This window comes from Scyliorhinus canicula, chromosome 8 (assembly GCF_902713615.1).
Source record: "Scyliorhinus canicula chromosome 8, sScyCan1.1, whole genome shotgun sequence".
Classification (NCBI taxonomy): Eukaryota; Metazoa; Chordata; class Chondrichthyes; order Carcharhiniformes; family Scyliorhinidae; genus Scyliorhinus; species Scyliorhinus canicula.
In genome coordinates, this window is record NC_052153.1 from 165,284,557 (window position 1) to 165,304,154 (window position 19,598).

The 19,598-nt window shown below is 43.9% G+C and overlaps 1 protein-coding gene across 1 annotated transcript in view; it reads left to right on the plus strand.

Moving 5' to 3' along the window:
- sorbs2b (sorbin and SH3 domain containing 2b) overlaps positions 1-19,598 on the plus strand; it is a 531,274-nt gene that overhangs the window by 439,977 nt on the left and 71,699 nt on the right. The window contains exons 17-18 of the mRNA XM_038805638.1: positions 7,678-7,847; positions 15,499-17,052. Of these exons, the coding sequence (XP_038661566.1) occupies positions 7,678-7,847; positions 15,499-17,052 (1,724 nt within the window). The remainder of the gene's footprint in view (positions 1-7,677; positions 7,848-15,498; positions 17,053-19,598) is intronic.

A 19,598-nucleotide genomic window follows, 5' to 3' on the forward strand; every position in this document is an offset into this window, starting at 1 on the left:
TTGTTGGGTCAGTATGTGACACAGTTTGTTATTGGACCAGAGTTAAATCTTTCGACCGAGACTCTCACAATAATGTCTTGTTATTATATATGTAATGTTGCTTGTTGGACTCGTTAATGTAATCCAGGGTTTAAAAGTAATAAATCCGTTTTATTTGTAAGGTAAATTGGGGTGAACCGTTACTTGGAAACAAAGGTTATTGGCAGAAGAGGCTGTAGCATGCACCAAGGATATTGTTTTGTTTGTCTCACAGTGGAGAGTTTCAATGTCTACATTTATATAATGATCTTTTGTTCATCATTTCTTTCTTACAATAAAAATCTGCCTTGTTGACAAACATACCTACAAACATATGGATTAGGAGCAGGAGTAGGCCATTTGCTCCCTCAAACCTGCCCCGACATTCAATGAGATTGTGGCTGATCCGACTGTGGCCTCACCTCTATATTCTGCCTGCACCCTCCCCCGATAACTTTCGACCCCCTTGTTAGTCAATAATCTATCTCCCTCTGCCTTCAGTATATTCAATTAATCTGCCTCCACCACCCTCTGGGGAAGGGAGTTACTAAGATTCACGACCCTCTCGAGAGAACAAAATTCTTCTCATCTCCAGTTTGAAAGGGAGACCCCTTATTTTCAAACTGTGTCACCTGGTTCTAGTCTCTCCCACAGGGAGAAATCCTTTCACCATCTAACCCTATCAAATCCCCTCAGGATCTTTATATGTTTCAATGAAATCGCCTCCCAATCATTTAACTCCAGTGAATACAGGCCCAGCCTGGCCAACCTTTCCTCATAAGATAACACCACCAGCCTCTGACCCCTCTCCTCATCCCCAGGTATCAGTGAAGTGAACTTTCTCAAAGAGACTAAACTGCACACAGTACTCGATCTTGCTAAAGTTCACCAGTATCCTGAAGAATGGTTCCAGGGATGAGAGACTTCAGTTATGAGGAGAGCTTGGAGAGGTTGGGACTGATCTCCATGGAGAGAAGAAAGTTAAGAGAAGATTTGATCGAGATGTTCAAAATCATGAGGGGGCTGGACAGAGTATATGGGGAGAAGATGTTCCTTTTTGTAAAAGGATCAAGAACGAGAGGGCACAGGTTTAAAGTGACTTGCAAAAGAATCAATGTGAGAAAAAACTTTTTCACACAGCAAGTGGTTTGGGTCTGGAATGCACTGCCTGGAAGTGTGGTGGGGGCAGGTTCAATCGAGGCATTCAAGAGGGCGTTAGATAATAACTTGAATAGAAACAATGTGCAGGGGTACATGGAAAAGGTAGGGAGAATGGCACTCATCCATGATGCTCATTTGGAGAGTCGGTGCAGACACGATGGGCCAAATGGCCTCCTTCTGCTCCGTAACAATTGTGTGAAATGTTGCATTACCCCCTTAATCTCATTTATGGACAATAGGATACTGTAGTCTAATCGATAATTGTGATTGATAGTAAACCTTTAATTGAATTGAACAGGTGCGTGGCTCACAAGGGATTCTGTAGCTTTTAATTTACCTCTTGCTTACACTGCACTTTCTGTGGCAGTTTATTTTCATTTATTATTTCATTTGAAATAAATGGTGATTTTAATCACTTATGACATGCATCCCAGATAAAGGTATTTAGTAATTTATCACTACTTCTGAATGGACGTCAGTGTTTAGGCACCATAGAAATTTGTTTGAAGTTTTAGAATCTATCATGTGTGATAGATTTGCATTGATAATATATTGGTTGCTAATTTAATTTGATTACCATGCAATTTTCAGGTATTCAGTGTCCTTGTAGATTGTTCAGTTGATGTCCCTAACATGCATTAATCACTGCTGGCCTCTGAGGCTGAAATATTCTCATTAATTCGCAATCTTCTGGTGATGAGAGGCAGTGACACTGTCTTTACTTTCTGGATTTGTGATACAGCAGATTCAAATGTGTAAAATAGATAACGCAAACTGCTGCTGGAAATTTGTCACGAGTAATATTTGTCTCATTGCCTTCCTTGAAAATTGATGTAATGGCTTTTTGGCCAATCCAACTGTGCCTCGGCAATATTCACCAACTCCTTCATGATTACTGTCAGCATTTTGTAGACTTGCTAGCTTCACTCGGCACCTGTCCATGGAACCAAAGAAACAGAGCAGAGAACAAGGCTATTCAGCCATTATGTCAATGCTGGCACCTTGCTAGAGCAGAGCAACACAAAGCCCACTAACAACCGAAAATACTGCATTTCCTCCGCTTCAAATCCTTATCCCGCTTCTTGCTTCAAAGATGTGCTGGCCTCTGCCTTAACTGCACCCCTTGGCAAAGCAATTCAGACCTCATTAAAAATTTTAAAAAATTCCCCTCCTTTCCTTTGTCATCATTCTAAACTGACACTTCATCCCTGTCTCACTAACCAGCATAAAACCTTTCATAATTTTAGAATTTCTGTTCAATCTGTCTTTTTTGAGTTTCTCCACACCAGTGAAGCTAGCCCAAGACTCTCGGGTCTATACTCAAGAGACATGGTTTATCATCTTTGATATCTTCCTGATGAATCCTGCTCCATGCTGCCTTTTGCTTTAATGGGCGGAATGGTAGCACAGTGGTTAGCACTGTTGCTTCACAGTGCCAGGGTCCCGGGTTTGACTCCCGGCTTGGGTCACTGTCTGCGCAGAGTCTTCATGTTCTCCCCGTGCCTTCGTGGGTTTCCTCCGGCTGCTTCGGTTTCCTCCCACAAGTCCCGAAAGATGTGCTGTTAGGTCATTTGGACATTCTGAACTCTGCCTCCGTGTATCCGAACAGGCCCGGAATGCGATGGCAAGGGACTTTTCATGCTAACTTCATTGCAATGTTGATGTAAGCCTACTTATGACAATAAAGATTATTATTATTATTAAATCTTCCTCCTCTAAAAAGACACACACTAGTCTCACTGTGTCATAGACATTGCCATGTACAAGTTTACCACAACAGGCAGCGCATCTGTCATATGTAAATAAATGACTAAAAGTGATTTATTGTTAGCAAGCCTGTTGAGCTAGATAATACGCTGCCCACAGCATAATTAGGGTGGTAGTCAGGCAGGTGGGCAGGCCATTTTCCAGTGGCTTACCTGAAAAGGGTGGGAAGGAAGTGGAAACCACCCCACCCCAAAATAGATCACCCCCACCCTTCCTTCTGTGCTCTCTGCCTTCCAAACCCCCCCCCCCCCCACAATGGGCTCCAGGATCCATCCGCACCCTGAAACTCTGGGGTTGCCTTTGTGGGGCAGCCATCCATTATCCACGTGCTCCTTCAATCTGCTGAACTGGCCAGCAACTCCCGGAGGCAGGCCTCCCCCGAGGGCAAGCCTTCCTCCCACTGAGGTGGGGAGGCGGGAGGGAGGGCACAGAAGTCCCACTTTGTTGTGTTGAAACTTTTGATTATTTATATATTTGGACCACTAGGGGTCTCTGTTTATCCATCCTTCAGGGTCTTTCCGTTTGAGTGTATGGGCGGAATCCTGTGAAGTTACGGGAATGGGAAATGAGGCGGGTGGGGGATATTTAGCTAGCGGAAGGCAAAATGTCAGCTTCTCTGCAGCAGGATAGATGTTACTTATTAAGTTGGCAGTGGGTTGAGGGTGGATAATGCTTCCCAGTGACCATCAGCGGGAACCTCTTTCTAATACATTAGCATGCATTGCGCAATCCTTAAAACACAGTTTCACCAGATTAAATTCTGCCTGTGGAATGAAGTGTGCAACAAATGAAAAACGGGTGCTTTAAAGACTGATTAAAGCTGGTGTCAGGTCGTCTTCCTGGTGGCGTGGGGCTGAGTAGAAGTTGCTTCTTTCCTTGGATGTGGAGCTTTGTTGAACCTAGAGTCCAGGAGGCACTGATTCACTGAGCTTGTGGGGGACAGGGGGAAGAAACTGGACTCTACAGGGAAGGTCGATGTCTGCCATCAGTAGTTCAAGCATGATTGTGGAGCGATCAAGGGTGAAGCTCCTAGAGTTGAGGGTAATTGAGGGCAGGACAAGGAGGATATGGGTAGGATCGAGGATGATCGGTGGAAGGTTAAGGTGTAGCATCTACAAGATGCACTGCAATAACTCACTAAGGCTCCTGAGGCAGCAACGTCCAAACCCATGACTGCTGTCAACTAGAAGGACAAGAGCAGCAAACACATGGGAAAACCATCACCTGTAAATTTTCCTCCAAGCCACACACCATGCTGACTTAGAAATATATCGCCATACCGTAACTGTTGCTGGGTCAAAGTCATGGGACTCCCTCCCTAGCAGCACTGTGGGTGTACTTACATCACATAGAGTGCAATGGTTCAAGAAGGCAGCTCACCACCACCTTCACAAGGGCCGTTAAGGATGGGCAATAAATGCTGACCCAGCCAGTGACGTTCACATCCCATGAGCAAATGTGTAAAATAAATCTTGTGGGGCATTTCTGGTTCCAACACTCAATGGGTGGGATTCTCCCATCGCACCCGCCTGACAACCAGAGAATCCAGCCCGAGGTCAATGGACCTTTCCATTATCCGCGTCTCGCCCACAGCGATCTTGTGGCGGGCGGGGCGGAAGAATTCAGCCCAATGTCTCTGTGATCTTATTGATATTGTCAAATTGGCACCAAATTAGAAGTAGCTTTTTACCTGCTGAAACATTGTGAGATGTGAGGAATGCTATGGAAATGTAACTTGGTGAAGCATTCTATCAGGTAATTAAAACAAAATCTTCCTTGTATCTGGAAATGATGGCGCATCTTCCTCCTGCGCAGCTGCTGTCATCAGATATATTTGGCTTGTACTCTGGTTCCATTCTAAACCAGCAGCCAAGCAGCAAGCAACAGCTTCGGAAATGAGGCAGTCAATGTGTCAAAGAGACAAGGTGCAGGTACCAGATGGAAGGTGCACCAGTGATTAAATATCTTCCCTTTGGCAGGTCAGACTGTCCCACTGTGTGCACAGTCTTAACATTTCATTCAGCGCAAGATGTATCTAAATCAGGCTAAAAGTCATTTTTCTGAATCTCGGTCAAGATTTTTCTACTAGCGATTTGATTTTGCAATGAAGTGCAAGGACTAGTCTACAATGATTTAAAAAGGGTTCTCCATCCTTATCTTCCACGGTCTTCCATTTGTACTGCTGAGGTCTTCAAATGTCACATGATTCCAGAGCTAATCACCTTCCACAGCATAGTTTCTACATAAATTTCATTTCATAGTATTTACACTGCAGAAGGAGGCCAGTCAGCTGATCAAGTCTGGATCAGCCCTTGGAAAGCACCCTGCCCAAGCCCACACCTCCACCTTATCCCTTGTACTCAAATTGCTTACTTCCGCTGGTCGGCATGAGCCTTTACTAGTTATTGAGAGCGAGTCAGCGATGCAATTGGAGGCCGGTGGCAGGAGTAGCACCAATTGCATGCACTGCTGTTATTGCAGAAGAGATGGGACCACCATGAATATATATTTTAAAAATAGCTGAATTTAGCTCCTTTGTTGTATGCGAAGATAATGGAGGAAGAATTATTTGATAGGTGATGGAGAAGGCAATAGATGGTTACGATGGTAGATTTAGATGAGAGAAGGTGGGAGGAGGCTAAAGAGATGAACACCAGCATGGACTGGTCGGACCAGATGGCCTGTTTCTGTACCATATATGTAATATTAAAAAACTGTATATCCTTGTTATATATCCAATCTATATATATTGTAATATGTACAATCCATATATCTTATCTAATATATACAATCAGTATATCCAGCATAATATATGGGGCTGGTTTAGCTCACTCAGCTAAATCGCTGGCTTTTAAAGCAGACCAAGCAGGCCAGCAGCACGGTTCGATTCCCGTACCAGCCTCCCCGGACAGGCGCCGGAATGTGGCGACTAGGGGCTTTTCACAGTAACTTTATTGAAGCCTACTCATGACAATAAGCAATTTTCATTTCATTTTCATTTTTCATAAACAATCCATATATCCTATGTAATAAATCCAATCTGCATGTCCTATAATATATATAATCTGTGTGTCCAATGCAACATATAACATTTGTATATACAGTGTAATATATCCAATCTGTATATCCTGTGTGATATATCCATATGAGATAGAAGCAGTAGGCAATTCAGCCCCTCCAACCTGCTTCATCTTTCTATAAGATCATGGCTGAGCTGTTTGTTTTTCTGATTCCACATTCCCATCTACCCTGATAACTTTTTGATTGCCTTACCTAACAAGTGTCTACCTGCCTCCACCTTAAAAATATATTCAGTGGCCCCGTCTGCTCTGCCTTCTAAAGCAGAGAGTTACAAGTTACACAACTTGGAGAGAAAGATATTCTCCTCAGATGAGATTCTCTGGCTCAATGGGATTTCCCGATCAGATGAGGGATGATCTCACCTCACATCTCTGTCCTAAAAAGGCAAACCCTCATTTTTAAACAGTGCCCCTGGGTACTGGACTCATCCATAAGGGGAAACATCCTTTCCAAATCCACCCTGTCAGGACCATTCACGATCCTATATATGTCAATCAAGGCACCTCTTACTCTTCTAATTTAACATGTGCAATCCATCTAACCTGCATAATCTTTGGACTGTGGGAGGAAACCGGAGCACCTGGAGGAAACCCACGCAGAATGTAGAGAAAGTGCAAACTCCACACACAGAGTGACCTAAGTCCGGAATTGAACCGGGGTCCCTGGCACTGTGCGGCAGCAGTGCTTGCCACTGTGGCCCCATTAGCTCTGCTAATTTCTTGATGCACCTACATGAAAACCTTTTGTCATTCATGCACTAGAACACCCAGACTCCCTGCATCTCCGAGCTCTGCAGTCTCTTGCCATTTAAATAAAATGTTTTTTGTTTTTCCTGCCAAAATGGGCAACCTCACATTTTCCTACATTATACAGACAGTGACCCAGCCGGGAATCGAACCTGAGCTCCAGGGTCCCAGGTTCGATTCCCGGCTGGGTCACTGTCTGTGTGGAGTCTGCACGTCCTCCCCCTGTGTGCGTGGGTTTCCTCCGGGTGCTCCGGTTTCCTCCCACAGTCCAAAGATGTGCGGGTTAGGTGGATTGGCCATGCTAAATTGCCCGTAGTGTCCTAATAAAAGTAAGGTTAAGGGGGGTGTTGTTGGGTTACGGGTATAGGGTGGATACGTGGGTTTGAGTAGGGTGATCATGGCTCGGCACAACATTGAGGGCCGGAGGGCCTGTTCTGTGCTGTACTGTTCTATGTTCTATGTTCTATACTGCATTTGCTGGATCTTTAGCCACTCACCTAACCTATCTCTGTCCTAATGTCCTCTTACTTTCCTGCCTATCTGTGTGCCGTCAGCTAATTTAAAATCATAGCACGGTCTCTTCATTCAAAACATTTATAGAAATTGTAATGAATTGAGGCCCCCGCACTGATCCCTGTGGCACACCACTCCTGCAAACCAGGAAAAGACACATTTATGCCTGCTCTCTGTTTCCTGGCCAATATTTTATCCATTTCAATATGTTACCCCCTGCACCACAAGCTCTTATTTTGTGCAATAACCTTTGATGAGGCAGCTCATCAAATGTACTTGCCCGGTGATTACATTTGGAGTGGCCTGGGAGAGTTCAGTTTTCCTGCATTGAGTAAGTACCGAAACGTAAGTTGGGCAGTAACACAGTTCATCTGATTCGATTTGTTGTTAGTGCCACAAGTCCTGCAAGCGACTACAGAAAGAGGCGGAAGTCCGAACCTTCAGTGAACCATCAGAGAGCACAGAGTGATCACACAATGCAGAAGAGCAGTGCTGACCTCCATGGAATAACCAGGAGGTCACTAACCAATTCTTCCCCATCTTCGCCATCCAGAATTCAAGGTAAGGAATTCGCCTACCGTCAGTACGTGCAGTAGGCAGTTCGGGATTGGCAGCTGTCTTTTCGAGAAACTGTTTGAAGCTTGGGTATCACCTTGCACCTGCAATGTGGAGGGCGATTCCTGGTAAATTAACCAATCGCATGTTTTATCACTTTCTGACTCCCAACTAATCGTCAGTATCACGACGTGTGAGGTGTTTATGTGACTAAACTTATTTTTGCTTGCCAAATGTTCATTGCCAACTTTCAAAGGTCTCTCTTCAGACCTTGTATAAAATAAATGACTGGGAATATGAATAATGCTGTTTTAGTTGAAGACAGGATTTTATTGAAAGTCTTTTCAGCATCTCAGCATCTCCGCCGAGGTATATTAGCTTCAGACAGCCAAAGGGATAAGGATACTAATGAATGACTTAGAACGAAACCTCGGGAGAAAGGTTGTGTAACGATAATGCTGATATTTGTCAGTGTAATGATCCACAAGATTTTGGATATCTCTTCCAATAGGACGGCCCAGACTGTAGATTCCAGTATTGACACACTAGTCCCCTTAATGTTTGCGAAATATGACAAAACAGATCAATCTTTAAGCTGCTTTGAAGCGTATTTGTTGGACATGTTATTGTCAAAGCAGCATTATGGATAATTCTGAACTTAAGAAAATACTGAGTTTCTGTGAGGTTAGAAATGATGGTCTTTTCTTAGAAGGTCACCAGTGTCATACAGGTCCCTTTATTTTAAGCCGAGATCTGGAGCTTTTCCTCCTGTAGATGTGCTCTTCAGTTCTGCTCATTGTGCTGTAATAGTGTGCAAAGCTTTAGATTCATGCACATGCTAAGAATCAATTAGCTGACATAAAAGAGAATGTTAACGTAGATTAACATAGAACTTACAGTGCAGAAGGAGGCCATTTGGCCCATCGAGTCTGTACCGACCCACTTAAGCCCTCACTTCCACCCTATCCCCGTAACCCAATAACCCCTCCTAACCTTTTTGGACACTAAGGGCAATTTTATAATAGCCACTCCACCTAGCTTGCACGTCTTTGGACTGTGGGAGGAAAGCGGAGCACCTGGAGGAAACCCACGCAGACACTGGGAGAATGTGCAGACTCCGCACAGACAGTGACCCGGCGGGGAATCGAATCTGGGACCCTGGCGCTGTGAAGCCACAATGCTATCCACTTGTGCTACCGTGCTGCCCACAAATGACATGTCAATTTGCATTGCTTCTCTTTTAAAGGTGGCTTCAATAAAATGGTGGGGATGGGATGGAGGAATTCACATTCTCGGAGTGTCCACACATCCCAGACAGTATAAATACAGCTCTGCTATTGTCAGCCTCACTCTTGATTTGTATAAGATGTGGCATTTGAGGGGACTTGATGTGAAAACAGAGATTTCTGCTGATCAGGAAATATCCTTGTCAGCTATTGCTGAAAGGATAAAATAGAGAAATTGCAAAGAGTGGTACTTTCAAATCTGGATGCTCGGCTTGTTAAACCTTTGTTGAAACCTCTTGGAATCATAGAATGCCTACAGTGCAGAAGGAGGCTATTTGGCCCATCGAGTCTGCGCCGACCCTCTGAAAGAGCATCCTACCCAGGCCCACTCCCCTGCCCCATCCCCGTAACCTCACCTAACCTTTGGACACCGAAGGGCAATTTATCTTGGCCAATCCACTTAACCTGCACATCTTTGGACTGCGGGAGGAAACCGGAGGAAACTCACGCAGACATGGGGGAACATGCAAACTCCTCATAGACCGTCTCCCAAGGCCGGAATTGAACCCGGTTCCCTGGTGCTGTGAGGCAACATTACTAGCCACCATGCCGCCCCATCATCCACACACCATCCCCACAAAATTATGCTGTTTTGTGTAGTTGGGCATAATTGTATGTAATGCATATTACAGCATTTAATAAGGGTATTAACATTGGCTCAATGGTTGCACTTCTGCCTGAACGAGGTCAGGGGTTCAATACCCAGTCCAGATACTTGAGCATGGGCTGACAGCTTACTGTCTGATGTGCTATCTGGAGTATAAAGTGTATTCAAAGATAAGAGTTGTCTCCAAGTGTCCAGACCAATACATACTCCTTCTCAGATGAAGGTCAGGTTTACCTGCATTGCAACAGTGACAGAAAGACTTTCAGGAGTGCTTCATTGGCCGTGATGTGCTTTCGACAGTCCTGAAGTTGTGAACAATATGATGTGAATGCATGTGCTTCCTTTAGAACATGTTTGGTACAATCTAGACTAAATTTCTGTCTATATAATTAGAAGTCCAGCTGCACGCACAGCCATGCTTCTAAACTCCAATTCCATTAAGTCTCAGATACCGCAAATCTCCCAGACCTTATCCAAAATGAAGATAACTCCTGGTCAACAATCTTAGGCCCAGTTACTCCCAGCCTCTTCATGGTCACAGTGTTCCCACCTGCCCCCAGTCAGAATTCTAGCCCTCCACTTTTACTTTTGCTGATTATTTTGGAACAATTCTTCCTGATTGATCCCAGTGCACATTTCCATACAGTTCATGTTGTCCAGCATCTTGATCTGTTCAAAAACATTAAGCAAACTTGAGAGCAGGACAAGCAGGTGAGCAACGGTGCTTTAGAAGAATGAGGGAAGATCAAATTGAGGTATACAAGATGACAAAAGGTATGGATAAAGTAGACGTGGGGCGGATGCTTCCTTTTGTGGGGCATTCTAGAATGAGAGGTCATAGTCTAAGGATAAGGAGAAACAAATTTAAAACAGAGTTGAGGAGAAACTACTTCTCCCAAAGGATTGTGAATCTGTGGAACTTGCTACCACTGGGTGCAGTGGATTCTGGGACAGTGAGTAAATTTAAGGAGGAGTTAGACAGATTTTTTTTAAATAAAGTGGTATTAAGGTTATTGAGGTATTTTTAGTATTGTAACAACAACAAAATAAACAATGTATATGAAACTATAAACATAGTCCAAAAGCCTCCTCCCTTCCTTACACGCCCCACCTTTATTAACCCCCTACTCTAAGCTAAACTTAAACCCCCCCCCACTTTCTGCTGATGGTTAATTTTCCGAGAAGAAGTCGACGAACAGTTGCCACCTCCGGGTGAACCCTAACATTGACCCTCTCAAGGCGAACTTGATATTCTCCAGACAGAGAAAGCTAACCATGTCCAATAGCCAGGTCTCCGACTTCGAGGGCTTTGGGTCCCTCCAAGCTAACAGTATCTGTCTCCGGGCTACCAGAGAAGCAAAGGCCAGAACGTCTGCCTCTTTCTCCTCCTGGATTCCTGGGTCTTCCGACACTCCGAAAATCGCCACCTCTGTACTCAGCGCCACCTTTGTTTTTAACACTGTGGACATGACATCTGCAAACCCCTGTCAAAATCCCCTAAGCTTTGGATATGTCCAGAACATGTGGACATGGTTCGCTGGTCCTCCCGCACATTTTGCACACCTGTCTTCCACCCCAAAGAATCTGCTCATCCGGGCCACTGTCACGTGAGCCCGGTGAACGACCTTGAATTGTATCAGGCTAAGCCTGGCACATGTTGCAGACGCGTCGACTCTACTCAACACATCCGCCCAAAGGCCCTCCTCTATCTCTCCTCCCAGCTCCTCCTCCCACTTGCGCTTCAGCTCCTCGGTCTGCGTCTCCTCTGACCCCATAAGTTCCTTATAAATGTCAGAGACGCTCCCTTCTCCCACCCATCCTCTGGAAACTATCCTGTCCTGAATTCCCCTGAGTGGTAGGAGTGGGAAGGTTGACACCTGTTTACGTAGGAAGTCCCGCACCTGCAGATACCTGAATTTGTTTCCCCTCGCCAACCCAAACTTCTCCTTCAGCATCCTCATACTCGGAAAGCTCCCCTCTATTGGATTGGATTTGTTTATTGTCACGTGTACCGAGGTACAGTGAAAAGTATTTTTCTGCGAGCAGCTCAACAGATCATTAAGTACATGGGAAGAAAAGGGAATAAAAGAAAATACATAATAGGGCAACACAAGATATACAATGTAACTACATAAGCACCGGCATCGGATGAAGCATACAGGGTGTAGTGTTAATGAGGTCAGTCCATAAGAGGGTCATTTAGGAGTCTGGTGACAGTGGGGAAGAAGCTGTTTTTGAGTCTGTTTGTGCGTGTTCTCCGACTTCTGTATCTCCTGCCCGATGGAAGAAGTTGGAAGAGTGAGTAAGCCGGGTGGGAGGGATCTTTGATTATGCTGCCCACTTTCCCCAGGCAGCGGGAGGTGTAGATTGAGTCACTGGATGGGAGGCAGGTTCGTGTGATGGCCTCCTTCTGCACTGTAGGGATTCTATGACTACAGATTGATAGGAGGTAGTGCTTTTAAAGGAACGGCGGAGGCTACAGACGGAGTTCAGCTTGTTAACCACAGGGAGGGCGGTGGAGCAGCTGAGAAAGGCGAGGGGGGTGATCTATGAGCATGGAGAGAAGCCAGCAGAATGCAGGCACAGCAGCTTAGAAAGAGGGAGGCAGCCAGGGAGATAGGGAAATTAAATGACGGAGATGGGAACCTGGCTGGAGATTCAGCAGAGGTGAATAAGGCGTTTAGGGATTTCTACAGTAGGCTGTACAGGTCGATATGTTTCTATGAGATCCCCGCTCACTCTTTTTAACTCTAATGAATATAACCTAACCGACTTAGTCTCTCCTCATATGAAAGTCCCACCATCCCAGGAGTCAGCCTGGTAAATCTTCGCTGCACTCCCTCCATAGCAAGAACATCCTTCCTCAGATAAGGACATCAAAACTGCACACAATAGTCCAGGTGCGGCCTCACGAATCCCATATACAAGTGCAGTGAAACATCTCTATTCCTATAATCCAATCCTCTTCCTACAAAGACCAACATACCATTTGCCGCCTTTACTGCCTGCTGTACCTGCACACTTCCTTTCAGCGACTGATGCTCGAGGACACCAAGATCTCGCTGAGTATCCGCCTCTCAATTTACACCCATTCAAACAATTCCTTTTTTTTGCTATCGAAATGGATGACTTCACATTTACTCTGGAACAGGTGGAAGAAAGAGATATTTACATTTATACCTCACTTTTTATGACCGCCATTTATTTCAAAGTGCTTTTGAAGTGTAGGTCACTTTTGTCATGTAGGACACACAGCAGATAATCTGCACACAGCAAATCTCCCCAATAAAGCAATGTGCTAATGACCTGAAACCGTTTGTGGATGTTTATTAAGAGATAAATAGCGGCCACGACACCAGGGATAGCTCCCCTTTTCTTTCAAATAGTGCCCGAGAGGGCAGGTTGGGGCCTCAGCTTAATATCTCATGCAAAAACCAGATAGTAACTCCTCAGGCAAATTCAAGGGAAAAGAATTAAAGAAATTCCCCTCCGACCCACCTTGGCAAATGAAACTATTCCAGGAATTCACTCTGTCCCTGGATTCCCTGTAGTACTCTAATTTTTGTTAGAAATGAGAGAGAGCCACTTATCGGTATCAGCAACTCTCTGACCTGCCCAGGCAAAACTTAAGAGGTCCTTAGAGGATCTGACTGAAACTTTGAGCGATTAGAAAAAATCTTGTAAATGAGGTCAGCCAGAAACAGGTCCAGCTCTCACTTGAAGTAATTCAGCAAATCCGTATCCACCTTTGGAGATGGCAGTCTGTTCCAGGGGTCCACTATTCTCCCGCCATGGCACAGTGGTTAGCACTGCTGCCTCGCAGCACCAGTGATCCGAGTTTGATTCTGATCTCGGGTGATTGTCTGTGTGGAGTTTGCACTTCCTCCCGTTGTCTGCGTGGGTTGCCTCCGAGTGTTTCAGTTTCCTCCCACAGTCCAAAGATGTGCAGATTAGGTGCATTGGCCATGATAAAATTTAGTGTCCAAGGATGTGCCGGTTAAGCGGGGTTCTGGGGATAGGGTGGGGGAGTAGGTGTGGTCAGGTGATCTTTCAGAGGGTTGGAGCAGATTTGATGGGCCGAATGGCCCCCTTCTGCATTTTATTGGTTCGATGATTCTAAACAAACCACCGCCTGCTCTTTAACCTACATCTGGCCATTTGAAACTTATAATTGGGACCCCTATTCATTTTGTTACCTTAAAAACCTCAGACTGTGCCCCTAAGTCTACCTTTCTGTAAATGGCAAAGTTCTAACTTTTAGCCTATCATGATGAGCAAGATTCCTTCAACTGGGAATTACTATAGTGGTTCTCGGCATCCAAAGCCTCACGTGAAAGAGACCAAAACTGGACAGAGGTTAATTTTTAAACAAAGATGAAGTTGTTATGAAAGCCTTGTGAACAGGCTGTCAGTGACACAAAAAGAAGCGGGGTCCAACGCCGGCATCGTCACATAGTGACACAAAAGAGAGAGAGAGAGAGAGACAGTGGAAAAGAGCTTTATTTAATATAACTGACCTGTGGGATTATGCAAACTCTTATAAAAGTGTACATATTCTGTATACTGTTGCTGAAGGGTGCCAGCTCTGCTTATTTTTAGCTTGGCTTAAATTTCCATTTTTGCACACTATTGAATATATTTACTGTTTCAGTAATTTAATGTGCCTTGGCCTGTCGTAGCAAAATTGTATGAACATCTGACTATAATGTCTACACAGCAAAACTGAAAACGAAACGTAGTTGTTTTCAAAGAAAAATCAATTCTGAATGATCTGGGCGAAAATGTTAGTAATTATTTAACTATGTGAATCGCCTTTGATAAAACATGTTGAATGGTTTCGGAAAAATGGTTTATTGTGGTAGGTTTAAAAATGAACTTTCGGGCAGCACGGTGGCGCCATGGTTAACACTGCAGCCTCACGGCGCCGAGGTCCCAGGTTCGATCCTGGCTCTGGGTCACCGTCCACGTGGAGTTTGCACATTCTCTCCGTGTTTACGTGGGTTTCGCCCCCACAACATAAAAGATGTGTAGGGTAGGTGGATTGGCCACGCTAAATTGACCTTTAATTGGAAAAGAATTAATTGGATACTCTAAATTTATATTTTTTTGAAAGTGAACTCGCTATTCATTGAAGTTGGCGGGCTAAGGATAACCGAATTGCGATGAAACGGCCATTATTTTCAGCTTCAATGTCCACGCCTGAACATGTTTTTAAAACATTGTTTTAATTTTATCGTCACACAAGAAGATGAGTTGCAGTTAACAAGTGAGGGAAATGTAACTTGATTAAGCCACAAGAGTTGTGGGCTCACAGTTACCAGGCTAAAGGTATATTAAGGGTAGTATTTATTTAGCCAGTATGCATTATCCCATGCTGCTGGCTTTGTGGGGGTGGGAAACATGGGGGCGGGGAGAGCGTTTATGTGTTTAGTCCTTTTCAATGTTAACTTTGATTGCAAAAAGTAAAAATTTGGCCTACGTCGAGTGTACTCGAGAAAACAGAGCGACAAACGTAACATGACCAACGCTCGTGAAAGGTTTTGCATTTTTAGACCTAATCCTAACTCTTCAAGATAAAGGAAATATCTGTTACAATAATCTTAACAGTGGCCTTTTACCAGATATGGCTAAATACATTCAATAGTAATTATGTTCATGCACTCTTCTTACACCTTTGCTTTTCTGCTACTGAAATACTGTCTTGAATGCCTGTTAATTCTGGAATTGTCTCTCTTTTAACCATGCTGCCCTATGGATCTGAAAGGTGGGGATATTAGCAGATCATACCCACCCCTTCTTAGCTGTTCACTTCAGAACCAGAATGCCTCCCATGAGTTAGGTCACAGTAGTTGCCATAGCCACCCCCTGGTTGTAATAACACCTAGTCCAAAAAGATCTGTCCTATTCAAGAATGGCTGGCACCTGAACCGACAAAATGCCGAAGCCTGGAGCAGCACGGACGAAGCAACTTCACCAAAGCTAAAGTCTCGCAGCTGTGACGACCTGCTGCAAAATGACTACATTGAGGTTCAGGAGGAGCAGACGAAGTCCGAGAGCATGGTGTCATTGTTTCGCGAAGATCAACCCAAAGGTGAATACTCTCGAAGTTGGCTGTCACCTCATGGGACTGGGAATGGGAAGCCCCATCGATCACGAATTCGCTGCAAGTCAGCCCGTGGTGGTAAAGGCTTCTTGAAGTTGTACAAGAAAATGCACCATATAAACCGCAAGGAACTAATAAATCCAGAAGTAATCTGCACTGTGAAGTCCAGGGTGTTGCAGTATGAGCAAGAGCAGCGCAGGGGCATCTTTTCAGAATGGAAAGGATTTTCCAATGAGGTGCCTCGGGACATGGTGCCAACCAGAATCTCGGAATTTGAAAAACTTATTAAGTCAAAATCTATGCCCAATCTGGACAATGTGATTTTATCTGAAGCCTCCTATACTGCTGCTAGTAAGACAGTCTTCCCTAGACGACGCTTATCTATCGAATCTTTGCTTGATGAGGAAAATCAAGGCAGGAAAATGTCCATGATGCAGCAACATTGCATGTCTAAAGTTATGATGCCAATTCATATTAAAGTAACGAATGAAAACCAGCAAAGACTAGCATCAAGGTTTGAACATTTGGAAATGGACAGTGACCATGAGGCGGTGGCCTCAGACCTCAGTGACTGCATTCCGATTGAAGGCTCCTCCTTTTGTAGTGAAAGTGACTTTGACCATTACTCATTCACCTCCTCTGAAAGTTTTTACGGCTCAGGGCACAACCCCCACCACCACAAGCACCTTCTCAGCTCCTGCAAAGGCAGGTGCCCAGCCTCATACACCAGATTCACCACCATGCTGAAACATGAACGGGCGAATCAAGAGAAAAGGACAGCTCCAAAGAAACCTGAAGCCGAGTCCAACCTTTCAAAGTTAGCCTTTCTCGTCAGCCCCGTGCCTTTCAGGAGGAAAAAGGGCCTGCCGCCCCAAAGAAAAACTGAAAAGCCAAAATCTAAATCCGTGTTTGAAGCGCTGGATTCTGCTTTGAAAGATATCTATGATCACATCAAGGCGGAAAAGAGGCGCGGGAGCCTACCTGATAACAGCATACTCCACAGGCTTCTAACTGAACTGCTTCCAGATATTCCTGAGAGAAATTCCTCCCTCAAGATCCTCAGGAAGAAAGAGAGTCCGCAGCCTTCCGAGCGGCAAGAGGAGGAGGTTAATTTTCCTTTGTACCAGTGTGATTATGAAAAATATCCTTTTAGTGCCTCTTACGAGGACATGGACACCAACAACAACCCAGGGAATGATTACACGTACTACCAAGGTGGCATATAAACCATTATCTTCACTGTGTGTCTGGGAATTGTCTGATCATCAACCATTCATTCTTCATCCATTTTGCCATCTACACTGTAAATTTAATTGGGTGATATCTTTATAGAGTCAGGATGTACGGCCCCATATTCAGCATTGAGATGCTGTACCCAGAGGAAGCGCCTGTGCACAATAAACAATTGAGCATAAGTGGGGGTGGGGGGAAAGCAAAATTAAAAATACATTTAAGGTAACGCAAATGGTTGAGATCTATTGGGTGAAATCCTTCTCATTCTTCACCATAATTGCTTGTCAGTTTAGCTCATGAACATTTCTGAAATGTGCAAATGCTTTAAAAGTTCAATACATGTTAATTAAACATAATCAGTATTTAGTTTTTCAAATTGTCCAGCATTAAACAATATCTATCTATCCATATAATATAGAATAATACTTAATGAATAAGTGACTATTTAATTGCCATGTCTCTGATCATTGATTCCTCATGAAGGTTAACATTCATATTTGCTCATTTAGATTGATAGAACATTTTTTTAGGCACAGTTGAGGGGGTGAGGAGAAACATAAAATGCACCAGCCACCTTTGCGCTCATTTTGTTTAAAATTAGATCAAATTGGGACGGCACGGAGGCACAGTGGTTAGCACTGCTGCCTCATGTTGCTGAGGTCCCAGGTTCAATCCCGGCCCAGGGTCGCTGTCTGCGTGGAGTTTGCACATTCTCCCCATGTCTGCTTGGGATCACCCCTACAACCCAAAAGACGTGCAGGGTAGGTGGATTGCCCACGCCAAATTGCCCCTTAATTGGAAAAAAAGAATTGGGTACTTTAACTTGAAAAAAGTGAGATCAAATTTAACATAAGTTTTCTTCAGTTGATGGATGAAATTGAATGTGGCTTTATAATAAATTGTATAAATATTAATGCCAAGAGCCATGTTTTAAATCATTCAGCCCATTGTCCTGTGTCAGGGCGGACTCATCCCACAAGAGCTTTTTGCTGTAATCCCATCCCTGTCCAACCCCTCCCCCACCTATATGCTTTTAAAAGCTCAGTGATCAAGTGAAGGCCTTTGCCACGGGCCTTGATTCAAGGCTGCCCATGAAGATTTAGTGTACGTTGGAGCATTGATATAATTTGTTTGTCGTGTCCTCCCCACCCCATTATTTCAGCTTGCCTTTGAATCTGGCATTATCTTTGGCATCCAGAAATACAACGGGATCTAACAGGATGAATTTTAATAATCATGGCTTTTAAAAAAATGTTATTTGACAATCCACACTTCAAGGCCCGAGTGGTTGTTCAGTAGTAATTGCGACCCAGTATAACATCACAATATCGTTTGCCAAAACTTTTATAATAATAATTATCATCTTTATTGTCACAAGTTGGCTTACATTAACACTGCAATGAAGTTACTGTGAAAAGCCCCTTAACATTTTCAATGGAGTTTGTAGCATAAAATATTTAGGTTCACGTTAAATTACTGATTCGCTGTTGACCGCATCAGCAAAGACTGTAACAGTGCCCCCTGTGACGGAGCAAGGTATCATCGACGGCATCTTTAGGACCTCCACATTTAACTGCACTTGTGGTCACCAGAAGTTGCTGTCAGTTTTAAACTTTAACGATGATGAGCGCTGACAGCTTCACCGACATTGCAACCCAAGATTTCAGGCCAATATCTCATTGCGTTTGGATGTTGCTCTAAAATCTACTGTCTGTTTTCACTTTCCCTCTGTTTGAATAATCCAGATCCACGCAGTATTTAAACTGACGGGAGTTGCACCAGCTTAATATCTAGTAGGAATGCAGCTGTCTGTGATACTTGGCTATGCCAGGATTCCACCAATACACTTAGAAATAACGTAATTTTGCTTTTAAGCAAGGGACAAAGAATGTATCCATTTTTAATTGACCTTTTGCTCCCTCTGGTATTGACTGCTTGGAGCCCTGCCAAAATGTTCTATTTTAAAAAATGAAACAAATCGACTTTGGAAGAGTTCCCTATTCTATTAAAAGAGGTGTTGTGACCATCCATCCATAACCATCATGTTGCTAGAGCTAATCATACTTCAATGTTGCACTGTTAATACTACAACACCTATATATAAATATATGAATTGCATTAAATCAAGGGTAATTATAGTTCAGATACTGTAGTGTATATAGGACCAGAGGGAGAAATGGGTTTGGGCTAATCTGAATATTTACTACTTTTCCAATCATTTTTATGTTCTCATTTGACATCATGAATTGCAAACTACATGTAGACTCAACAACAGTATGATTTTTTTTGCCATGCTTGGTCTCAATTTGTTTGACTTCACATAAACTATTTACTAATCAAATATTATTAAATATGTGTCGTCTGAAATCCAAAACAATACTGTATGATACTTGTCCATGGGGGAGCAACTCAGGACTTTCAATATTGCCCGTTGTTTATTCCTGTGTCAGTAAATAATCTGATCACCCATTTATCGACTCTTTATCATTAATTGCCCAGGTCATTGTGCCGTTTCTGAGCACAGGGGA